At 46.4% G+C, this 20,364-nt stretch overlaps 1 protein-coding gene across 4 annotated transcripts; it reads left to right on the plus strand.

Moving 5' to 3' along the window:
• The first annotated feature begins 179 nt into the window (after window positions 1-179).
• LOC126520937 (uncharacterized) lies at window positions 180-9,806 on the plus strand. Of its 4 annotated transcripts, none has more exons than XM_055065634.2 (4): window positions 182-268; window positions 1,533-1,628; window positions 3,673-4,026; window positions 9,084-9,806. In XM_055065634.2, the coding sequence occupies exons 3-4, from the start codon at window positions 3,696-3,698 to the stop codon at window positions 9,581-9,583; spliced, it is 831 nt and encodes a 276-aa protein (XP_054921609.2). In that variant the 5' UTR covers window positions 182-268; window positions 1,533-1,628; window positions 3,673-3,695; the 3' UTR covers window positions 9,584-9,806. The 4 variants fall into 4 exon arrangements, with proteins under 4 accessions (XP_054921610.2, XP_054921609.2, XP_050025727.2 ...); XM_050169770.3 differs by having other exon boundaries at window positions 209-423; XM_055065635.2 differs by lacking the exon at window positions 1,533-1,628 and having other exon boundaries at window positions 180-268.
• Window positions 9,807-20,364: the final 10,558 nt, after the last annotated feature.

Here is a 20,364-nt window from a genome sequence, read left to right on the forward strand (position 1 = left end):
AAAACAAAACATAAATAAACGGAACAGTAAACAAACGACTCGCAAGACAGGAGGGAGCAAAATGAAGGGCAACAGGGGTGTACACAACCAATTTACACAACTATACAACCCACAAGTACAGGGGGATGGAAACAAAGGGGCCACAGTATTATTTCCTTTCTTTAGATAACTATCATCATCAACACTTGTGCGTTGCTCCTCTCATCCTCCTCTCCAAATGCCAAACTCTCCAGTCTCCAACAGTCTCCAACGCTCGAGGCGCCGCTTGGTCAGCATCACCGTTTATAGATCCTTTTCTAAAAAGCCATAGAGATGAAAAAGCTTTATAAACGGTGGTCAGCATTACAGTTGCAGCACTGGGCCTGACTGGGCACTGGTGTCGAGTGCGCCATTCGTATCCGCGAAACCCAATGCAACTTCGAGGTTTGTGTTCGTCATTACAGGACCGCCTAGTTGGTCGCAGTTCAACACCCCGTGTTCGATCGTTTTATCTGCAGTTCTGCATGCGCGGCACAATGCACTAGTCACAGCACTGTAATACATTTTCGCGCGCACAAGTGTCCGAAGGGTTCCCGCTCATTGACTTGTCCTCTTGTCGTTGTTGCCACCTGCGTCCCTCTTCAGTCACCCGTTGGCGCACCTCGTGTGCGTAAGCCTGTCCGCCCTCCGCATTCAGCGTTTCCTTGAAAAAACTAAACAGCCTCTCCAAGCATGAGGAGCAGGCACCCGCGAAATGTCAGCTTACTGGCCGCCTCCCGCGCTTCAAAGCTTGACCACCCCATGTCCCCTTGCACTGCTTCGTTAGCCACTTTCCCATGACAGCCGAGCGCAACACGTCCCACCTCCCCTTGCCGCCGCTGAAGCCATCCACAGGTGCTAGCGGACAAACATAAGCGTTAGCAAATGACAGCCGAGTTTCCATAACTCTTGTACCATGACGTACAGATTACAACCCCACAAACAACGGCGATGCAATATTCACTGGGCCCCGAGTCCAGTGAGGCGAAGCTTTTCAGTTTTTCCTCATGAATGTCGTACATATCTGCTGCAGTTGAAAAGGCAACGAGTGTCGCCTCACGGAATTTATGCAGAACTAAGGAAACTGCCGCTGCAATGGGAACGCGAGCGACGCGGCGGGCATTTAATAAAGGAGGCATTGATATGGCCAAGCCAAACTGGCCAAACTTTGTGCCGCATTCTCCTAGCATGGTCTACCTTTTCTAGTAGTTCATAGAGGCTTGAAGTGCATGTCAGCCATGCTGGGGCAAGGTAACATCTTACTTCTCGCAATGATATTTTCGCTCAGATGTTTTTGGCTCTTGCGGACTGTGTCAAACTTTGGTCATATGCTTTTGTTTCATTTAGAGGCGCCATTTAGAGTTAACTGTAGTTCCAGGGTACTTGGAAATTTCTGCAACTGCAGTGACCATGACGCTAAAGTTAAAATAAGGAAAAGAGAAAGCGAGCGACTTGCATGTTCAAACATTTGAACATCAGAAAAAAAAGGTGTTATCAATCGGTGAACATTCCAGATCCTGTTTTTTACAAGTACTGCTCCAGGAGGACACATGTAACCAGTAAACGGAGGCCTCAGAAAAACACCTGAGATTATGATGCTGTGTCTAAAGGTACGTCACATGTACCTGCTTTGCTTCCGTTTTGCTAACTTCATGGCTCATGCCTACTCATCTTTGCACATGTTTTTGCAGAAGGATGTTTATTTAACTCGGAGTGCATCATTAAAGATGCTTTCGAGAGGTCACAGAGAGCAGCATATGAAAAGCCTGGCACGATCGAAAATGCCTCGTCAGGAGAGCAGGCCCGGTCTCTACTACGGCCTGTACTGCTCCCCCGGGGAAATCAGGGATGTTATATTGAAGGTATAAGGTATAATCCGGCATGACTTACTCAACACAAGCGCCGCAGGCGCAATAAAGTAGGTTCGACATACACCCAGCAATGAAAAAAGTGCCCCGCGATTTCTACAACACCAGTCAGAACCTTGCCAATAAAGGTTCCCTCGTGCCTCCATGTCCATCGATTCAACTGCTAAAACAAAATGCTGAACGCAGCTGCGCGCGAGCTCTGCAACCCAAAAGTAAGGGAATGCACCTGCAGTGCTAAACAGTTGCAAATGTTGGAAGGCCAAGAGACAGCTGCCAAGGAGAAGTGGTTATATGGGAGAAAGGGGAAGGGAGTAGGAAAGGAGAATGCGAATAAGTCGCCATGGCAGGAACGCAGCAGACCGGCTGGCAGGAGCCCAGTGGGGTGCCATATCTGGGGTGTGGAGCCATGCCTTCAGGCATGACAGGCAGTCCAGGGAGGACAGTTCGATTGTTGCGGCCATGGAGCAGTGCGATATTTGGAGGGAAGCCTTGTGGCTGTCCGTTTGTTGAAGAGGCCTCGGAGCCTTGCGGAAAGCCCTGCCGTGTCAAGAAACTCATGCCCTCCTTATCTCTCCTTTGGAACATGCGTCATGGTGGGCAATGCTGCTGTAGCACTGCCACCGTTAGTGCATGCATAGGCATTCTTTCTGCTAGGTCATAGCGCTCGATACATTTATCACTTCATGCAGTCAAGTGGCATCCCATTTAATTTCTCTCTGTAGGATGTACTTTGTCAGTGAGGTGCATTCTCTGACTTTCTTGTGCATTTGAAAATTGATTGTCTGGTTCTTTGGTGATCAACGCAGGTCAAAGAATCATTTCTGGAGCCAACATTTTGACAAAGTAACTTGTCTTTGTCAAGGCACCAAGAAGTCCCTTTGCTGAAGTGTTGGCTGCAGAAACATCTCTTGTTGATCACTGTTGATCATATAGTCTCCATTTTTTTCTTAATTTGTTTGGATTTATTCAGTGCTGGTGCTTTGAGTTCTGAAGCTCCACCTGGTCTATGAGAGGTGCCTCATTGAAGCGCTCTGAATTTGTTTTTACTTGCTGGATTCCTTTACCACAACCTCACATCACAGGATTTTTTTTCCTGCTCCAATGAGTATGAATGCAGCTGCTGCAGCTGAGAACTTAATATCCAAGCATTCAAACAATGCACTAGAAGTTGCCTATGCTTTGGATGGGATGCTCTTTAAGATGTTGTGCCAGGCACCATGATGCTTTCAATAGCTAATATCATACTTTTAGAAAAGCAGGGCTCCTATGGTATTTTGTACACTCTAGTCTGTAACGCTCCGCAAGCAGAAGTACGAGAGCGTACATTGATACATCCTGAGTTGGTACGTTTCTGTGCAACTTATTAGTGGCATGGAAAGGCATGGAAAGCTTGACAACACTCACGGTACCAGCCCCCTTAATTGGAAGTGCTTGCCTTATCAACTATGCTTAAAACTGGGCTGGTTGATTAAGTAAAAGTTCCATTATACTTGTGCTAGTGTGACTACACAAAGCCAGGGACATGAGTACAAAGAAACCAGACTAATAAGCAGAGCCAGTTTTGTTTATGTGCCGGTCCTTATGCTAGCACAAGAATCGTAGAGCTTGCTGTACGCACATTTTTTTGTGCATTTTCTTGCTGAGTTGTTAATTCTCTGTACTGATGTTCAATAGTATCATTCTAATATGTTAAATTCATATGCGTTGTTATCGCTGGCAAATGATGGCAGTACTTTAGATCCTAGGGGTGCTTCCATCGTTGAATCTTTGTCTTTTGCTTATGCAGGTTGGAGTAGATAAGCACTGGGCATGATGGCTGCAGCAAGTGGTGGCAATGGTCACATGGACGTAGACGACCAGTCAGAATCAGATGCCCTGCCAGTGCAGAAACCACAGAATACAGTAAATAGGTGCCAGACAGATCAGGATGCAGAGGGTCGAATATGTGTGCAAGCCCCATCAAGACAGCAGGACCTAGAGGAAGGGAGCCACACAGGTCAAAATGCAGGAGACTGTCGGCAATCAGAGGGCCGACCAGTCAAGGGGACAGGGAACCCAGGTGGTCGAGATCAGGAGAAAGGACAGGATGCTGGAGAACAGCAAGAACGCCAAACTGGACAGAATCCGGCGGACCCAGACGGTAGGTGCTTGGCAACATGCTTTACCTTTAGCAGTTTGCAGAGCTTTGGGCTGATGTTTCCTTATGTGCAGCCCCTGTATCTCATGAAAATATGGCTGGATTTATTTGTGGATACCAACATTTAATGAACTATGCAAAGCAGTAATGAACAAACAAAAAACAGTAAATAGGAGGTGTTGTGATATGAGCTGCACTAGTTATTTTAGGGCTTAGTAATCTTGCTTGCCAGCCTTGAAATACAGCTTTGTCTACGAAGGCCTAAATACGAAGGCCTCTCCCTGCGATCTCCAATTACCCCTGTCTTGCGTCAACCGATTCCAACTAGCGCCTGCAAATTTCCTAATTTAATCGTCCTACCTCTGCCGTCCTCGACTGTGCTTTCCTTCTCTTGGCACCCATTGTGTTACCCTAATCGTCCACCGGTTATCTGACCTCTGCACTACATGGCTTGCCCAGCTCCATTCTTTTCTCTTAATGTCAATTAGAATATTGGCTATACCCGTTTACTCTCTGATCCAAACCGCTCTCTTTCTGTCTCTTAACGTTATGCCTAGCATTCTTCATTCCATTGCTCCTTGCGCGGTCCTTAATTTGTTCTCTAGCTTCTTTGTTAGTCTCCAAGTCTCTGCCCCATATGTCAGCACTGGTAAAATGCACTGATTGTACACCTTCCTTTTCAATGATAATGGCAAGCTTCCAGTCAGGAGCTTACCATGTCTGGCCGTATGCTATCCAACCCATTTTTATTCTTCTATGCATTTCCTTTTCATGGTCAGGGTTCCCTGTGATTAATTGGCCTAGGTAAACATACTGCTTTACGTACTCTAGAGACTGACTGGCGATCCTGAACTCTTGTTCCCTTGCCCAGCTATTCATGATTATCTTTGTCTTCTGCATATTAATCTTCAACCCCACTCTTACACTCTCTCTGTTAAGGTCCTCAATCATTTGTTGTAACTCATCTCCAGTGTAGCCGAACAGAACAATATCATCTGCAAACCGAAGATTGCTGATATATTCACTGTCGATCCTTACTCCTAAGCCTTCCTAGTTGAATAGCTTGAATATTTCTTCGAAGCACGCAGTGAATAGCATAGGAGGGATTGTGTCTCCTTGTTTGACCCCTTTCTTTATAGGTATCTTCCTACTTTTCACGTGTAGAATTAAGGTAGCTGCGAAATCTCTGTAGATATTTTCCAATAATGCCTCTATGACTGCTGATATCTCTACTGAATCAAATGCATTTTCGTAATCTGTGAAAGCCATATGGAGAGGCTTATTGTACTCTGCAGATTTCTCGGTAAGCTGATTAATGACATGGCTGTGATCCATTGTAGAGTATCCTTTCCTGAAGCCAGCCTGTTCTCTTAATTGACTAAAGTCCAGTGTTGCCCTTATTCTATTGGAGATTGTTTTGGTAAATATTTTATATAATGCTGGGAGTAAGCTAATGGGCCTATAATTTTTCAATTCTTTAGCGTCTCCCTTTTTGTGGATTAGTATAATGTTTGCATTCTTCCAGTTTTCTGAGACCTTTGCAGTCGATAGACATCTCGTATAAAGAGCCGCCAGTTTTCCAAGCATTATGTCTCCTCCATCTTTGATTAAATCGACTGTTATTCCATCTTCTTCTGCCGCTCTTCCTCGTTTCATGTCTTGCAAGACCCTTCTGACCTCATCGCTAGTTATAGGAGGAGTTTCTGTATCCTGTTCATTACTGTTTCTAATGGAGGTATCCTGACTCCTCTGGGTACTATACAGGTCAGTATAGATTCTTCCACTTGTTTTACAATATCTTTAAGATTGCTGATGATATTACACTGCTTATCTTTCAGTGCATACATCTTGGTTTGTTCTATGCCAAATTTCTTTCTCACTGATTCCAGGTTGCATCAATTTTTTACAGCTTCAGTCTTTCTCACATTATAGTTTCGAATATCACTTATTTTCGCTTTTTGATCAGTTTTGACAGTTCCGCGAATTCTGTCTTATCTCTTGAGTTGGACACTTTCATTTTTTTTTGTTTCTTTATTAGGTCCTTTGTTACTTGGGACAGCTTGCCTCTTTGTTGCCTTGGTGCCTCGCCTCCCACTTCAATTGCTGCGAAGCCAGCCTAGTTACAGTTTCATTCATTATCTCTATCTCATCTTCATCTCTCTGTTCTAAGGCTGCATATTTGTTTGCAAGTACCAGCCTGAATTTGTCTACACTTACCCTTACTGCCTATAGGTTGACCTGTTTCTTCTTGACCAATTTTATTCTTTCTCTCTTCAAATTGAGGTGAATTCTAGCCCTCACTAACCTATGATCACTGCACTTTACCCTACCTATCACTTCTACATCCTGCACTATGCTGGGATCAGCAGAATGTATGAAGTCAATTTTATTTCTTGTTTCATCATTAGGGCTTTTCCAGGTTCACTTTCTGTTGCTATGCTTCCTGAAAAAGGTGTTCATTATTCGCAGGTTATTCCTTTCTGTGAATTCTATCAGCATCTCTCGTCTAGCGTTCCCAGAATCGACGCCGTAGTTGCCAATTGCTTGTTCATCGGCCTGCTTTTCCCCCACTTTTGCATTGAAGTCGCCCATTACTACAGTATACCCAGTTTGCTCTTTTCTCATCGCTAACTCAACATTTTCATAAAACTGATCTGCTTCCTCATCATTGTGACTGGATGTTGGAGCGTGGGCTTGTACTACCTTTAATATACACCTCTTATTAAATTTGATTACGACTACTGCTACCCTCTCACTAATGCTGCAGAATTCGTCAATGTTGCCCGCTATATCCTTATGGATTAGGAATCCTACCCACATTGCGTCTTATCTGGCAGACCTCTGTAGCAGAGGACATGGCCGTTATTCAGCTATGTATAAGCCTCACCAGTTCTAATCTCACTAAGGCCGATGAAACCGTAAATTGCATTTTCCAAAGATCTGTGGGTATTAATTGGTCTTACTTAAATGCTTATTTAGTGTACTTGTTTATTCACACAATATTTGCAGAAGTCCTTGTTAGCACTGTCGTCTCCATAACATTCCTTGCTTTCCTATGAGTGATCCACTTGTGTCAAAGCCTTTACTGCCGCACCTGAACACTAAATGTGCAGCAGAAGTATCAAGAGCAGACAGTGTGTGCTGTTAAATTTATCATAACATTTCTTTCTCGCTACACTACATGCCTCTCGCCAATGTGTTATCAAAAGAGTGGGACATTGCAGCTTGAGCTTATCTTGCCGACAGTATATCCTTGCCGAGCACTTATTATGTTATCTTTCTTAAACTAGCTGAAATCGTCGAACGCAGACAATATATGTATAGCATGAAACGCCTCAAGCAGCACTGTATGCAACTACAAGTATGAGGGTAGCCCAGCATAAATATCGTTGGCTGAAGCTTCACTCTTCCTGCTTTAATGGCATGTCGAGCACGATAAGAAAACCTAGCTCGATTTCAGCTTTCAATGCCATTGAATAGATGGTTATCTGTGTTTCTGTGTGTTGTAAACTTAGTGACTGACAGCATTAAGTCTACCTGACCTGTATGAAAATTGTGAGCATGTACTGCTTCATTCACTGTTGACAGTAAACATTGCAAGCTTACTTGTTTCAAGTGTTTTTCTTTTTTTGCCAATTGAGGCCTCTGGGTCAGCTTGCGACATAATAAAGACATCTGTAGTCATGTTAGAGTACTGTGCACATGATTACTGCCCCGAAAGCGGTAACAAAATGCCTAAAACCAGCAAGCGAGCAGCATGACCAGCCCCACCAGCCGCTGCTGCAATGGCCATATTGCTCACTGATGGATGCTATGAGTGTCCCCTTTGGAACAGGGCGGTGGGTTGCCCCATCAAGCTCTTGTTACTGTATTGTATTATGTCCTACCTATGTTAAAAAGGAAAAAAAAAAACCCACAGCGAATTCCCATAAACAAACTTTCTGAACTCCTATTATGAACTTTGTTTTTGCATGCCTCCGTGTTTGTCGTTTCCCTACTTCCACTAATCTATAATGCAGACATGATTACTTTCCCCTGCTCTCGCTGAACCCAAGAGCTTCAAGGAGGCCAGAGATTCCTAAATCAACTGCTGGGCAGATATCTTCATATTCTAATAAAACATGCTCCATTGTTTCCCTAGCTTTACCGCAGCAAGCACATGCTTCTTCTTTCTTATACCTCGCTTTATAAGTTATGTGTTCTAAGGCACCTGATCTTGCTTCGAAAAGTAATGGGCTTCCCTTTGAGTTATAAGTTAGCTTATATTTTGTCAGCACCGTCCCTCGGTCGTATACTTCAGTTCACAACGCCACCGCCACTCTTATTTCCGTTGCACTGTGGAAGGTACAGTTTCCCTTCTGCAAGTTTACGTAGGTGTTCTGTTGTGAGGCCCTGGTCCCTTTAGGGCTGGACAGCGGCAAGTTTTTGGTCTCGCTGCTCTGCAGCGCCCTCGGAGGAAAAAGAAAAGGAAAGCGGCGGTCCTGCGCGCGAAGTTTGAAAGCTACTTTGCCGCGATGCGCTCCCTGGGCCCAAAACGTGCTGTGCTATGGCGCCGCAATGAAATTAACAAACGCAATCCGCATAAGCCTCAGCGACAGCGCAAGCTTGCCACGCAAACGTCTGTGTATCATTAAACAATTCATAGGGAAGTCGTGTACTAAACGGAAGCAGAGCGGGACAAGAGGACGATCGAAAACTCTGGCAATATTTTTGCTTCACGTTACCAATCGTGCAATCCTTGACATGCAGCATCGCCGCTGCCCAGCCTGCTAGTGAGAATGTCAAACATCATGGACATGCTCCAACAGTGAAACCGAGTGTGAAAATACGAGCTGCAACTGCGCGGAACGGCTTCAGCGCGGCGTCTGTATGCGCGGCACGCGATGGTCACGGAACGTATTCATGTCCCTTCCCACGTATCGATGCACGCCACTACACGCTTGTGGTCAACCCAGAAATTTTCACTCGTTGTGTCCGTTCTGCTAGTTTGATCATTCGGTAGGCGCAGGGTGAGCGTAACACTTGGTGCGAAGCCCTTGTCTATCTCGTTTCACCGGCAGAAGCGGCGGCCCAGCAGCTGCGGCGTGCCGCGGAAAAGGGCGACGTGGCAACTCTGGAGCGGCTGTTGGACTCGGACCCATCTCTGGCAATGCGCACCGATGCCGACGGCTACACGGCGCTGCATCGGGCCTGCTATGCCGATCAGCTGGAGGCCGCGCGGCTACTGCTAGAGAGGGCTCCGGACACCTTGGAGTGGCCCACGGTCGACTGTTGGCGCCCGCTGCACTCGGCTTGCAAGTGGGGCGCACTCAATTGCGCGCGGCTGCTAGTCGACTGGGGCGCCGACGTGAACGCGCCCAGCGAAGGCGGCCTGACGCCGCTGCACCTGGCGGCCAGCCAGGCCCGTTCTCGGGCCCTGCTCGAGCTGCTGCTGTGGTCGCCATTCGCCAATGTCGATGCGCGCAGCCGCGCGGGCGACCGACCCGCTGACTTGGCCCACCGCCATGGCCCATGGGCCAGCCTCTTCACGCTGCACGCCCCGGCGGTCAACTACTTCTGACGACAACTTGCTTCGAAGACGTGTCACGAGTGTGCATGAGGACGCACTTCGTTTTGCGACACGACAAGGAACGGTAGCAACTGCCAAACCTTGCTGTGCTATTCAGGTGCGAAGGAGTGTTAGTTCCCTGCGGCTTACAGAGATCCTGATCGTCTTCACAATTAACCTGCCACGGTTCCTCCTAATTATGGAATGGGCAGATTAAACAATAATGTTGACCTTCTTCCTTTCTTTCTTTCCATTTTTGCATTTGCAGAAGGTTATTGTGTCCCCGCAGGAACTGTATCTGTCACTGTAACCAGGCATTCTTACTGTTACTTTGCTGAAGTGGCAACAGCAACTGCAAGCACCATGTTCAATTTGTGGATTTTTTTTTCCTGAATACAAGAAACTGTATTCTGAGTAGACTACTTCTGAGTGCTGAATGGCTAAGCCAGCAAGCGAAATGCCCGTCACTTCAGTGAAGCGTCATGCCAGCCACCACGCCACACAGAAGCAGTGATGTAGCCAGAAATTCAAAGGGGGGGGGTCCCGCCGTCAACTTCCCCTCCTCCATCTCTCTCTTTCTCTTTCTCTTTCTCTCTCTCTCTCTCTCTCTCTCTCTATATATATATATATATATATATATATATAATTCAAGGAGAAGTTCTGTAGGTCCGGTGCATACGTAGTTGAATAAACGAAGAAGCACACTTACGAAAATTGCATTTTTAATGTTTTAACGTTTCGGCCGTAGCACGGCCAGAACTTTAAAACATTAAAAATGCAATTTCCGTATGTGTGCTCCTTCGTTTATTCAACTATATATATATATATATATATATATATACTATATGTATATATAGTTAGACTTTCCGGGTTTTTTAATAAAAATATGAAGAGGAGTAAACAGAAGCCATTTGCCTACCTTGGTTATGCAGCCATGCGGTCGCAAACTGAGGATAACTGTCATCGTAATGTCAGTATTTAATTAAATTCGATAATTAACTTTTTATTTACTGCAGTTAGCATGTATGCTTATATTGAAAACTCAGAGGCAGTGTGATTTGGTGACTATTCCATATTGTGCAATTTTAGTAACGCACCTGTGTCCTGAGGTATACACGTCTGCAATTTCAGCCCAAGCCATCTAATTATACATGCGAGGCGCCTCCCTAGTGTGACACAGCTGTTGCGTATGGTTTTCTGTCTGAGAAGAATGTGAGGTGATAGCCGACGGTGATTACTTTTCGTTCTCAGCCAGCATTTCCATTCTTGGCCAACGAAACCGAAGAATGACTGTGCGGGCGACGTGAGATGAGCCATGTTTCTTTCAGCAACTGCTAGTAGAGTGGGTGACAAGACGCCGTGACGCTTAAGACTTCTTATGCGCTAAGGTGCAGCGATACTGCTCTGCTTCTTTTTATAATAATGGAAGCATTGTTTGCAGAATGATTGAAATTGATACCATCTCACAACATACAGCGTCAGCTGCCATACAGCACATTATTAACCACTAAAGCTTCCAGGGCGCCTTGCACGTGCGTAAGGAGAATTGAAGACCCTGCACTGCATTGTCAGCGCTTAGGAAACGTGGGTTAATGGCCTGTGTTCTCTATGTCACTTTCTTAAAATTAGAACGCATGTACCAGTCCTCATGACAGAGCATGAAATTGTGTCAACATAGTCAAATTCATATTTATTTAGTTACACAGCTCCGATTCTGGCATTACTTTGGAAGAAGTGGGAATAAAAGAAGAACAACAAAAAGTACAGTGTAAATCCATGGCCTACATACAAACAAAACATACAAACATTTAAGAAATTTGCTTACACAATATTTTAGTTTCGAGCGATATGAAATCTTACTCAACTTAATTATGACAATTGTCGAGAAACCAATGGTTTAAAAATGTTCGGAATGCTTGCATTCTGCTGCAACACACCGCTCTCGCATATGAACCGCTCTCGCGTCGAGTCGACAACTCTGCGCAGCATTTACGGGTCGATGCTTCTACAGGCGGTAACTATTCTCCTCTTTATGTCGTTGACATCGGTGGGCTCAACTGCGTAAATGCGATCTTTCACGTAGTCCCACAAAAAAAAGTCCAGTGAAGGGAAATTAGGGGATCTCAGTGGCCAAAACATCTCTCCTTTGCGTCCAATCCACTGCCATGGAAATTTACAGTTTAACCAGTTCTTTGCAGTGGAGGAGAAATGGGGTGGGGCCCTGTTATGCTGGAACCAAACTTGCCGCAGTTCGTTGAGAGGGAGAGTCGAGGATGGTCTCATAGTGGGTGCCGCCGTATCGCATGGGTAACTACATGGCTTGGGCTGAAATTTCAGACGTGCATATCTCGGAACAAAGGGGCATTACTAAATTTGTACAAAACACAATAGTCACCGAAAGGCACCGCCTCCGACTTTTCAATATATATACATACATGCTAACTGCAGTAAATAGAAAGTTAATTATCAAATTTAATTAAATACTGACAGTACAATGGCAATTATCCTCACAGTTTGCGACCGCCTGGCTGCATAACCTAGGTAGGAAAATCACCTGTGTACTCCTCATCACATTAAAAAAAAAATAACCCGGCAAGTCTAACTTTGAACACCTTGTATATATATATATTTTTTTTCAATTTTTTTTTCATTTATTTTTCCCTTAAAGGCCCGAAGGCATTACATAAGGGGGGAGCAAAATCAAGGTCAAAGAGAAAGAATGAATTGACAAAAGAGAACAATAACAAAAAAAAGAGTATGTAACAGTTAAATGTTCTTGCCACGCGTATACAATGCAAAGTAAAATTCACGGGATTGAAACGAGAAAAAAAAATATAGATATATATATGAAACACTCAATTAATACACGAGAAAAATACAGTGAGAAAGGCATCACACGGGAAACAAGTAAAAATAAAAAGTGATCAGCTGTTCAGAGTGCCGAATTGAATATGACAGGAACCTTTTGCCCTCATGAAAAATGGTCATTTAGTTTATCCCGGAATGATTTGCGGTTAGTGCATGATGCGATGGTATTTGGCAGGCCATTCCATAGTGCTATCGCGTCCGGAAAAAATGATGACTTTAAAGCTAAGGTGCGACAGTTGATGCGTGCGATGCTATGGTCATGGCTTAGGCGGCTAGACGTCCTGTGCCGGGGTTGCAGCTTTTCGTGTCTCGTGTGTGGGTGATAGTAGAAATGGTGAAGAAGACAGAGGCGAGATATAATGCGGCGTGACTCGAGTGATGGGATGGCCAGGGAGTGTTTCAGCGCGGTAATACTGGTTTTTCTTGAATAGCATGATATAAATCGGACGGCGCGATTCTGCACGGCTTCAAGGTCAGCGGCGAGGTACGCTTGTGATGGGTGCCAAATGGATGAGGCATATTCTAGTTTTGGGTGAATGAATGTTATATATGCTAGTTTTTTTATGTCGGGGGATGCGGCCTTCAAGTTACGGCGCAGGTATCCGAGTGTGCGAGAGGCTGTAGCGCAGATGTTTTGAACGTGAGTTACCCATGATAGCGATGATGTTAGATGGAGGCCAAGATATCTGTAGGATAATGCGGAATCAATGGAAAATGAGCCATTACTGTATTGGTGCAGATTCACGGTGCGTTTTCTGGTGAAAGACATGGATTTGCATTTGTTAATGTTGTGGGGATGCGCGACTCTCGCGCGTCCCCTGATGTTTTTCCCGCATAGCGCGTCTCCTGCAGGGTGGCTTCGCCCGCCGCGTGGCCTGGCGCCCGCGGCGGTCGGAGTGGTTGAAGCGCAGTGCGAGAGATGGCGCTAGTGTTGCGCAGCTGCTAACGCCGCCGACAGGCGAGGTTACTTGGGCGCCGGGAGACAAGGCGCTTTCTCTTTCCCGGCGGGTCGGCGAACAGCGTGGACATTCCGCGCGCGCGCGGCGGACCATGCTTCTGCGAGACCGTCTCGCGTGGCCGCCTTGGACACCATTCGCGTGACCGTACACGCGAACGACCAGGCGTTGGGATCCAGCATGGGGCGAACATATTCGCTCGTTTTCCGGTCGCGGTGAGTCGGACTTCTAGATTTGTCGCGCGCCCATCGGCATGTTTTGCGGATAGCAACTCGGCTAGCAGGCATTGATCTATGAAAGGTGCAATAAATGCCCTTGTGACTGTTTGCACTACTGTGTTGTCGTTCCTTTGTCCCAAGAGCACGGAGGAGAACCCCATATCTCCCACATCTGGCTGCCCAACGTGGGGCTCTTGGGGCTTCGGACGACAGTTTTGCTTCGTTCGAGACCTTTGTTTGAACCGAAGCGTAGTGCTAGCGTGGATTTTGATCGCTAGCGTTGGCGACGTGCTTTCTTGAGAGAGGCGACGGTGGCTGTAGTGTGTTTGAACTTGTCAACATGCTAAGCCTTTTCGCAAGTGTCTTTTAATGACATTCGTCAGTACGAGAGCCGCGTGGTCTGCATCCTGGGAGAGCGAGGCTGAGCGCCCGCGGAGCAGTGGCAAGCCTGAAGCGAGTGAGTACGGAAGCCTCGTGGGTGGTCCGAATTTCTTATGTAAATAGCTTCTTCTATCTCTTTGACTCGGATGAAGTCGCGGCTCTGGGAGCCGGGTGGCCGCGGGCCGCGGGCCACGGGTGCCACTACGGGCTGACTGGTATTGCGGCCTGGCACCGGGCGCTCCGACGCCGTCTGGGACAGTGGGCGCCGTCAACTCGGATGCTGTGTGCACCGAGCGTTGTAGGACCACCTCACAGAGCTGACGTCTCCTCGCGGCTGCCTGTTTTGCGCTCATTTTGGGTGTTGTTTTTGGATGCCGGTTGTTGTCAGGGTAGCGACGCTTTAGGCCTAAGGCTTTACGAAGCTGCCTGTCGCACGTGGAGGGACACAACATGGTGGACCGTGGCGTTGAGGTGTTGCAATTTGCTTCCCTCATTCTAGTTAGCCTCGCTCGAATTGAAATTACTCGTTCGACTCAAGAAAGCGAGCTTCGTTCACGTGAACTTAGCATCTGAGTAGCTGCCCGATCTTTTGCTAGCCGAGGTGAACATCGTACCACGTGGGCGATGCGCATGCAGAATTCCTCTCCCTTGCACTACGTTAGTGTTTGCCGAGTGTGTTGAGTGTACGCAGCGTGATTGGAGTCACCCCTGGCTTGCTGTCACCTGCACATCGTCTGCGCTGCTGCTCCGGACTACGATCGAGAACCCCGGGCGATGGTGATGCTGTGGCCAGTTCGGCGCAGCGACTTCGGCGGCCTCCTGTATCCAGCTCACAACCCTCGGCGGCGGACAAAAGAGCTGGCGGTCACCGACAGCTACGGTGGCTCTTGCCAGCAGGGCGCGTCGGCGCGAGCGACGCTTGCTCGTACCGACTACTGCGTCGTTTCCGGAGTCCTGGCCTGGAATCGTGCCGTCGAGTCCGCAAAGCTGCTGCTGTGACCGGCGGACGCCAGCGGTGTACCCAGGGACAATGACGGCTCGCATGTTATGGACAGCGTGTGGACATTTCCTCAGCGCAGCCACTGTTGCATGCACTACCTTGATGTTAGACCGTGTGACATGTTTCGCCGGAATAAGAAGTGATTTAAGGTTGGGGGGATGTGGGGATGCGCGACTCTCGCGCGTCCCCTGATGTTTTTCCCGCATAGCGCGTCTCCTGCAGGGCGGCTTCGCCCGCCGGGTGGCCTGGCGCCCGCGGCGGTCGGAGTGGTTGAAGCGCAGTGCGAGAGATGGCGCTAGTGTTGCGCAGCTGCTAACGCCGCCGACAGGCGAGGTTACTTGGGCGCCGGGAGACAAGGCGCTTTCTCTTTCCCGGCAGGTCGGCGAACAGCGTGGACATTCCGCGCGCGCGCGGCGGACCATGCTTCTGCGAGACCGTCTCCTGTGGCCGCCTTGGACACCATTCGCGTGACCGTACACGCGAACGACCAGGCGTTGGGATCCAGCATGGGGCGAACATATTCGCTCGTTTTCCGGTCGCGGTGAGTCGGACTTCTAGATTTGTCGCGCGCCCATCGGCATGTTTTGCGGATAGCAACTCGGCTAGCAGGCATTGATCTATGAAAGGTGCAATAAATGCCCTTGTGATTGTTTGCACTACTGTGTTGTCGTTCCTTTGTCCCAAGAGCACGGAGGAGAACCCCATATCTCCTACAATGTTTAAGGAGAGGAGGGATTTATCGCACCAACAGGAGACAGTGTCAAGATCGGACTGAAGAAAAGATGAATCGCTGGTTGCCCTAATCACTCTGTATATGATGCAATCATCGGCAAAAAGCCGTAATTCCGATTTTATATTGCAAGGGAGGTCATTAATGTAAATTAGGAATAGTAGTGGTGACAGGCCGGCGCCCTGAGGGACTCCCGATGTTACATTGGAAAGAGGAGAGTGGCTATCATTTGTAGAAGTGAACTGCTTGCGCCCTGAAAGAAAACTTTCGATCCAACGGATTAGGTTGACGGGTATTCCTAGTGATGAAAGTTTTTGTAGTAAATGATTGTGTGGGACCCGATCAAATGCTTTGGAGTAATCGAGGAATATAGCATCTATTTGGAGGTTGGCATCCATGGATTGGAGCAAATCGTGTATGAACTCTGCAAGCTGGGTTTCACATGAAAGGTGCTTCCTAAAACCATGCTGGTGCGAATAAACAAAGTTGATAGATTCAAGATGTGTCATTAGGTTTGTGGATATAATGTGTTCGAGTAATTTTGATGGCACACTGGTTAGGGAAATGGGACGGTAATTAGAGGCTAATTTGCGGTCACCGGATTTAAAGACTGGGATGGTTTGGGCAATTTTCCAATCATCCGGAACTTCCTCGGATTGTAAAGACTGGGTAAAGATCAATTGTAGTATCTGAGCCGAAGTCGTTGATGTGTTTTTTAGTAGTTTACTATTGATATGATCACAGCCTGCTGACGACGACAGTTTTAGAGAAGCAATAAGGTTGCTGATGCCGTTAGTATCAACCTGGATCATAGGCATCGCCACTGATGAGGATTCTGGTGATGTTATGGCGGTAGAGTTGCTTACAGGAGAGAACACCGAGACGAAATAGCGGTTCAAAACGCTGGCACACTGATCTGGTTCGACTGGTTCTCCATTAGTTCCCATAAGCGCTATTTGGTTCGGGCGAGACCTAGGGGATAGAATGCACCAGAATTTGTTGGGATTCGACTGTAGGATTCTATGTAGATCGATGGAAAAGAATTTATTTTTTGCAGCAGCTAAGTTTTCAATGTACGTTTTTGTACATTGATGATATCGGTCCCATGTAGTAGGGGAGTTAGATTTCTTTGCTGATCGATAAAGGCGCTTTTTCTTGTTTAGGAGACGTTTCAGGCTTACGGTAAACCACTCATTGCTATGATCGGACCTAATATTTATTTTTGGAATGTATTTGTTTCTGAGGTTTATCATTGCTGTTTTATATAATTCCCAGTTATGGTTAACTGTTCTGGATAGATAAGACTCGCGGAAATGCTCATAAAACCGTGTAAGTTCCGCGTTGATGGCATCGAAGTTCGCTTTATTGTAATTAAAGATTATCTTTTCAGCGGTTGATCTAACTTTCAGCAGTAATGATATGGAATTGTGTAGAAGTGCATGGTCACTTAGTCCAGGAAGAGCCGTTACACCCTTAATGTCTTCAGGACTGCACGTCAGCAAGAGATCAAGGGTGTTATTCCCTCTCGTCGGAAGTGTTATGGCTTGATGGAGACTAAAATCAAGGGTTAGATCGAGGAATTGCTTGGGCTCACTGGACTGCGATTTACCAGGTACGCTAAGTAGAGGCCAGTTAATCTGGGGGAAATTAAAATCGCCAAATAAAAAAAGAGGTGATTTGGGGAAGTTATCCCTGATATACGCTAAACTACGGTAGAGTGAGTTGATGAAAAATGTCCCACAATTGGGTGGCCGGTAACAAATGCCAATTATAGCTTTCACAGATGAGGTATGAACACAAACCCAGGATAATTCGAGTACGTCGTCGTGGTATACTAAGGATGATGACAATGTATTTTTTACGGCTATTAGAACACCGCCCCCTCTACGGTTGCTGCGATCGCGACGGTACATGGTGAAGTTAAGATTAGCGGGAAGGACTTCGTTATCGAGGATATCTTCAGTTAGCCAGATTTCAGTTAGAATGATAATGTGTGCGTCAATGTCGTCGATGAAGCTAAGAAGCTGGTCACGTTTTGGAATTACGCTCCTTATGTTGGTAAATGCGATATGGATGTCGAGGTAAGATGGAGGACGTCTGTTGTGAACATGATTTGTTGCGCGTCATTCATTGCTGTCGGCGTTGGGAACACGTGCCGTACATTCCGTCACCGTGTCAGTAGTGGGGTTGTACGTAAAGCACTGTTTTCCAACATGCAGCTTATCAAGTCGTAGTTTGAAGGCACATTTTTTGGGGCGGATGAACTGCAGAAGTTTGGAACGAGCAAGGCGAGTTTGAGGGGCAAAATCTCCTCTGATTGCGTTTTTTAAGTTTGGTCCCACACGACAGAATGTTTTCTTTTGTTTTAAAATGAGCTAATTTAATAATGATTGGGCGCTTTTTATCCGTACAGTATTTTCCGAGTCGATGTGCACGTTCTATACTACCTGTGTCTAGTTGCACACCGAGCTCAGTAGAGCAAAGGGCTCGTACCTGTTTTTCAGACTCTTCCCAACTTTCTTTTTCGCAGTCCTTAAGGCCAAAATAAAGTAGGTTGTTTCTTCGCATACGATTGTTTGCGTCAATAGTGGCGGCCTGAAGGACTGCAAGCTCTCGTTTTATTTCGTTAGTTTCTTCTATTTATATTCTATTTCTTCTTCTATATATATATAAACTGGCACTCCTCGGGTGAGAATGCTTTAACAACGAGGATGCACATGTTGCAGCCACTTTGCATTAAACTATGCTATCATCCTTATGCTATTTTAAAACGATATATAAAGAAAAAAAATTTCGTTTGTGAATTGATGTATTTGTATAACGTATGTTGATGACCTATGTCGATGGTACATGACTTGGAAAAACGGGGCCATACAAAAACAAGACAGCGCACTATCGTGTGTCATCTCATTTGCAGGTCAGGCCAGGCTTGTTGCTGCCCAGGTAACAGTGGAGATCACCATTGTTTTCCAGCCAGAACTTCTAGTGCCTGGTACGGCCACGGCTACGAATGGGAGAGGGCGGGCACTATTGATTTCAAGTTTCCTACCACTCAATCATGCTTTCGGTGTTGTGGGCATGCTATATTATTATATAACTTAAAATAAGGGAACGAAACTTTGCGCTAGAGCTTCGATAGTATCATATGATGCAAGTTTCGCTCACTTTTGGTGACCTCCTGTCCGACTTGTTTGAAGAGATCTTTGGAAGTAACTTGCGATCATGGTATTGTAGCCGTCATGCAATGCATATTGTTATTTGATCACACTGGGGAACTGATGAGGCAGGCGGTCCGAAGCGGGGCTGCTTCCTGTTTAGAGGCCTTTGTGAAAATTATGACATCCGTTGTTCGCAGTAAAATAAGGGCCAGTAGCTCCCAGAGATTTAAAGGCGTTGTGCCTCCTGACACTCGTCTATTCCGAAAATTGCCAATACGTTTAGTTAGGATGGGCTCTCCGAAGAAAGCAACACGTATTACCATGTGGTAGGTGAGCCTCGGCTAAGCAACTGGCCACAGCTGTCTGGTGTTGAGCGATCTTGCAGTCACGAGATGCTCTGCCTATGTCCATAATTATCTACCAACTTCGTTCTTGATGCCTTTTATGTGCGACCCCCTCCTGATGAGGTGAGAAGGTGAGGACACGACAGCAGTTGCGGGGAAACTGGTTAAACTTAAGTTCTAGGTACGGTGACATATGACAACCACTCCATCTTTCGGACTGCCACGAGCCCTCGCCTTGCTTTCACATTTAAGCTTTCCCCCTCATCCATGTCGCCCTTTCAGAGCCCACCTCCTGAAACTTCCGTGGGACAAGGGGGGGGGGGGGGGTTCGTCAGAAAGTTAGAGGGAGGGGGTTCGACCCCCCCCCCCTTCCGGCTATGCCAATGCACAGAAGTATCCTCGAAAGTGGTCAATCGAAAATGCAGCATCAAGGTTATCTGATACCAAAGGAACTGAAAACTGGGCAGAATGTGTTATGAGACGATGGAAATGAAATGACCATTATTTATAGCGGTAGAATCCAGCACGCTGTTCGCAATTCGTGTAGGAATTATAATTTTAAATTAGCAAAGAAAGTCTCAAAAACCAGTAAGTGGCGAGACCTGGTGGTGAAATCTTGGTACTTCAGATGTATTCTACGAGATTGCTGTAAGTGGACTGTTATGTGAATCATAACTATTGCTTAAAATTGCATTTGATATATTATTATACACTCGCGCATTATTCTATGCTTCGGAAATCAAAAATACATGCGTGGCTGCGGCAACACGCTTAACTCCATATAAAGTGTAAAGGCGTTGTCTCATTTTCGATCCGATTGGTTTCGTTTTGACTGGTTAAATACCAAAGCAGTTGGGCCGGAAGCCACGAAAACATGTAGCTATTATCACAGAAACTATTTAACAATTCGGCAAACATGAATCGCAGGAACATCAACTTGATAAACAAACTCATACTTTGTTACAGCATGGCCACACTTGCCTGCTTCCCACTAATGCCGGCACATGATCGCTATCGCGCTCACCTATCACCGTTTTCAGCATGCTTCCAGTGAATGACTACATCTTCATTGCAGCTCAAAAATTCTGATAAAAAATGTTGACAGCGTTTTCCGCATTAGCATTTCATGATTCGACAC

The sequence above is a fragment of the Dermacentor andersoni genome, chromosome 3 (genome assembly GCF_023375885.2).
Source record: "Dermacentor andersoni chromosome 3, qqDerAnde1_hic_scaffold, whole genome shotgun sequence".
Classification (NCBI taxonomy): Eukaryota; Metazoa; Arthropoda; class Arachnida; order Ixodida; family Ixodidae; genus Dermacentor; species Dermacentor andersoni.

What these genes read in the sequence shown, in the direction of transcription:
- LOC126520937 (XM_055065635.2), top strand. Translation starts at nt 3,696, where the DNA reads ATGATGGCTGCAGCAAGTGGTGGCAATGGTCACATGGACGTAGACGAC. An exon ending in GAATCCGGCGGACCCAGACG is followed by an intron (nt 4,027 to 9,083) that starts GTAGGTGCTTGG and finishes TTTCACCGGCAG; the next exon opens with AAGCGGCGGCCCAGCAGCTG.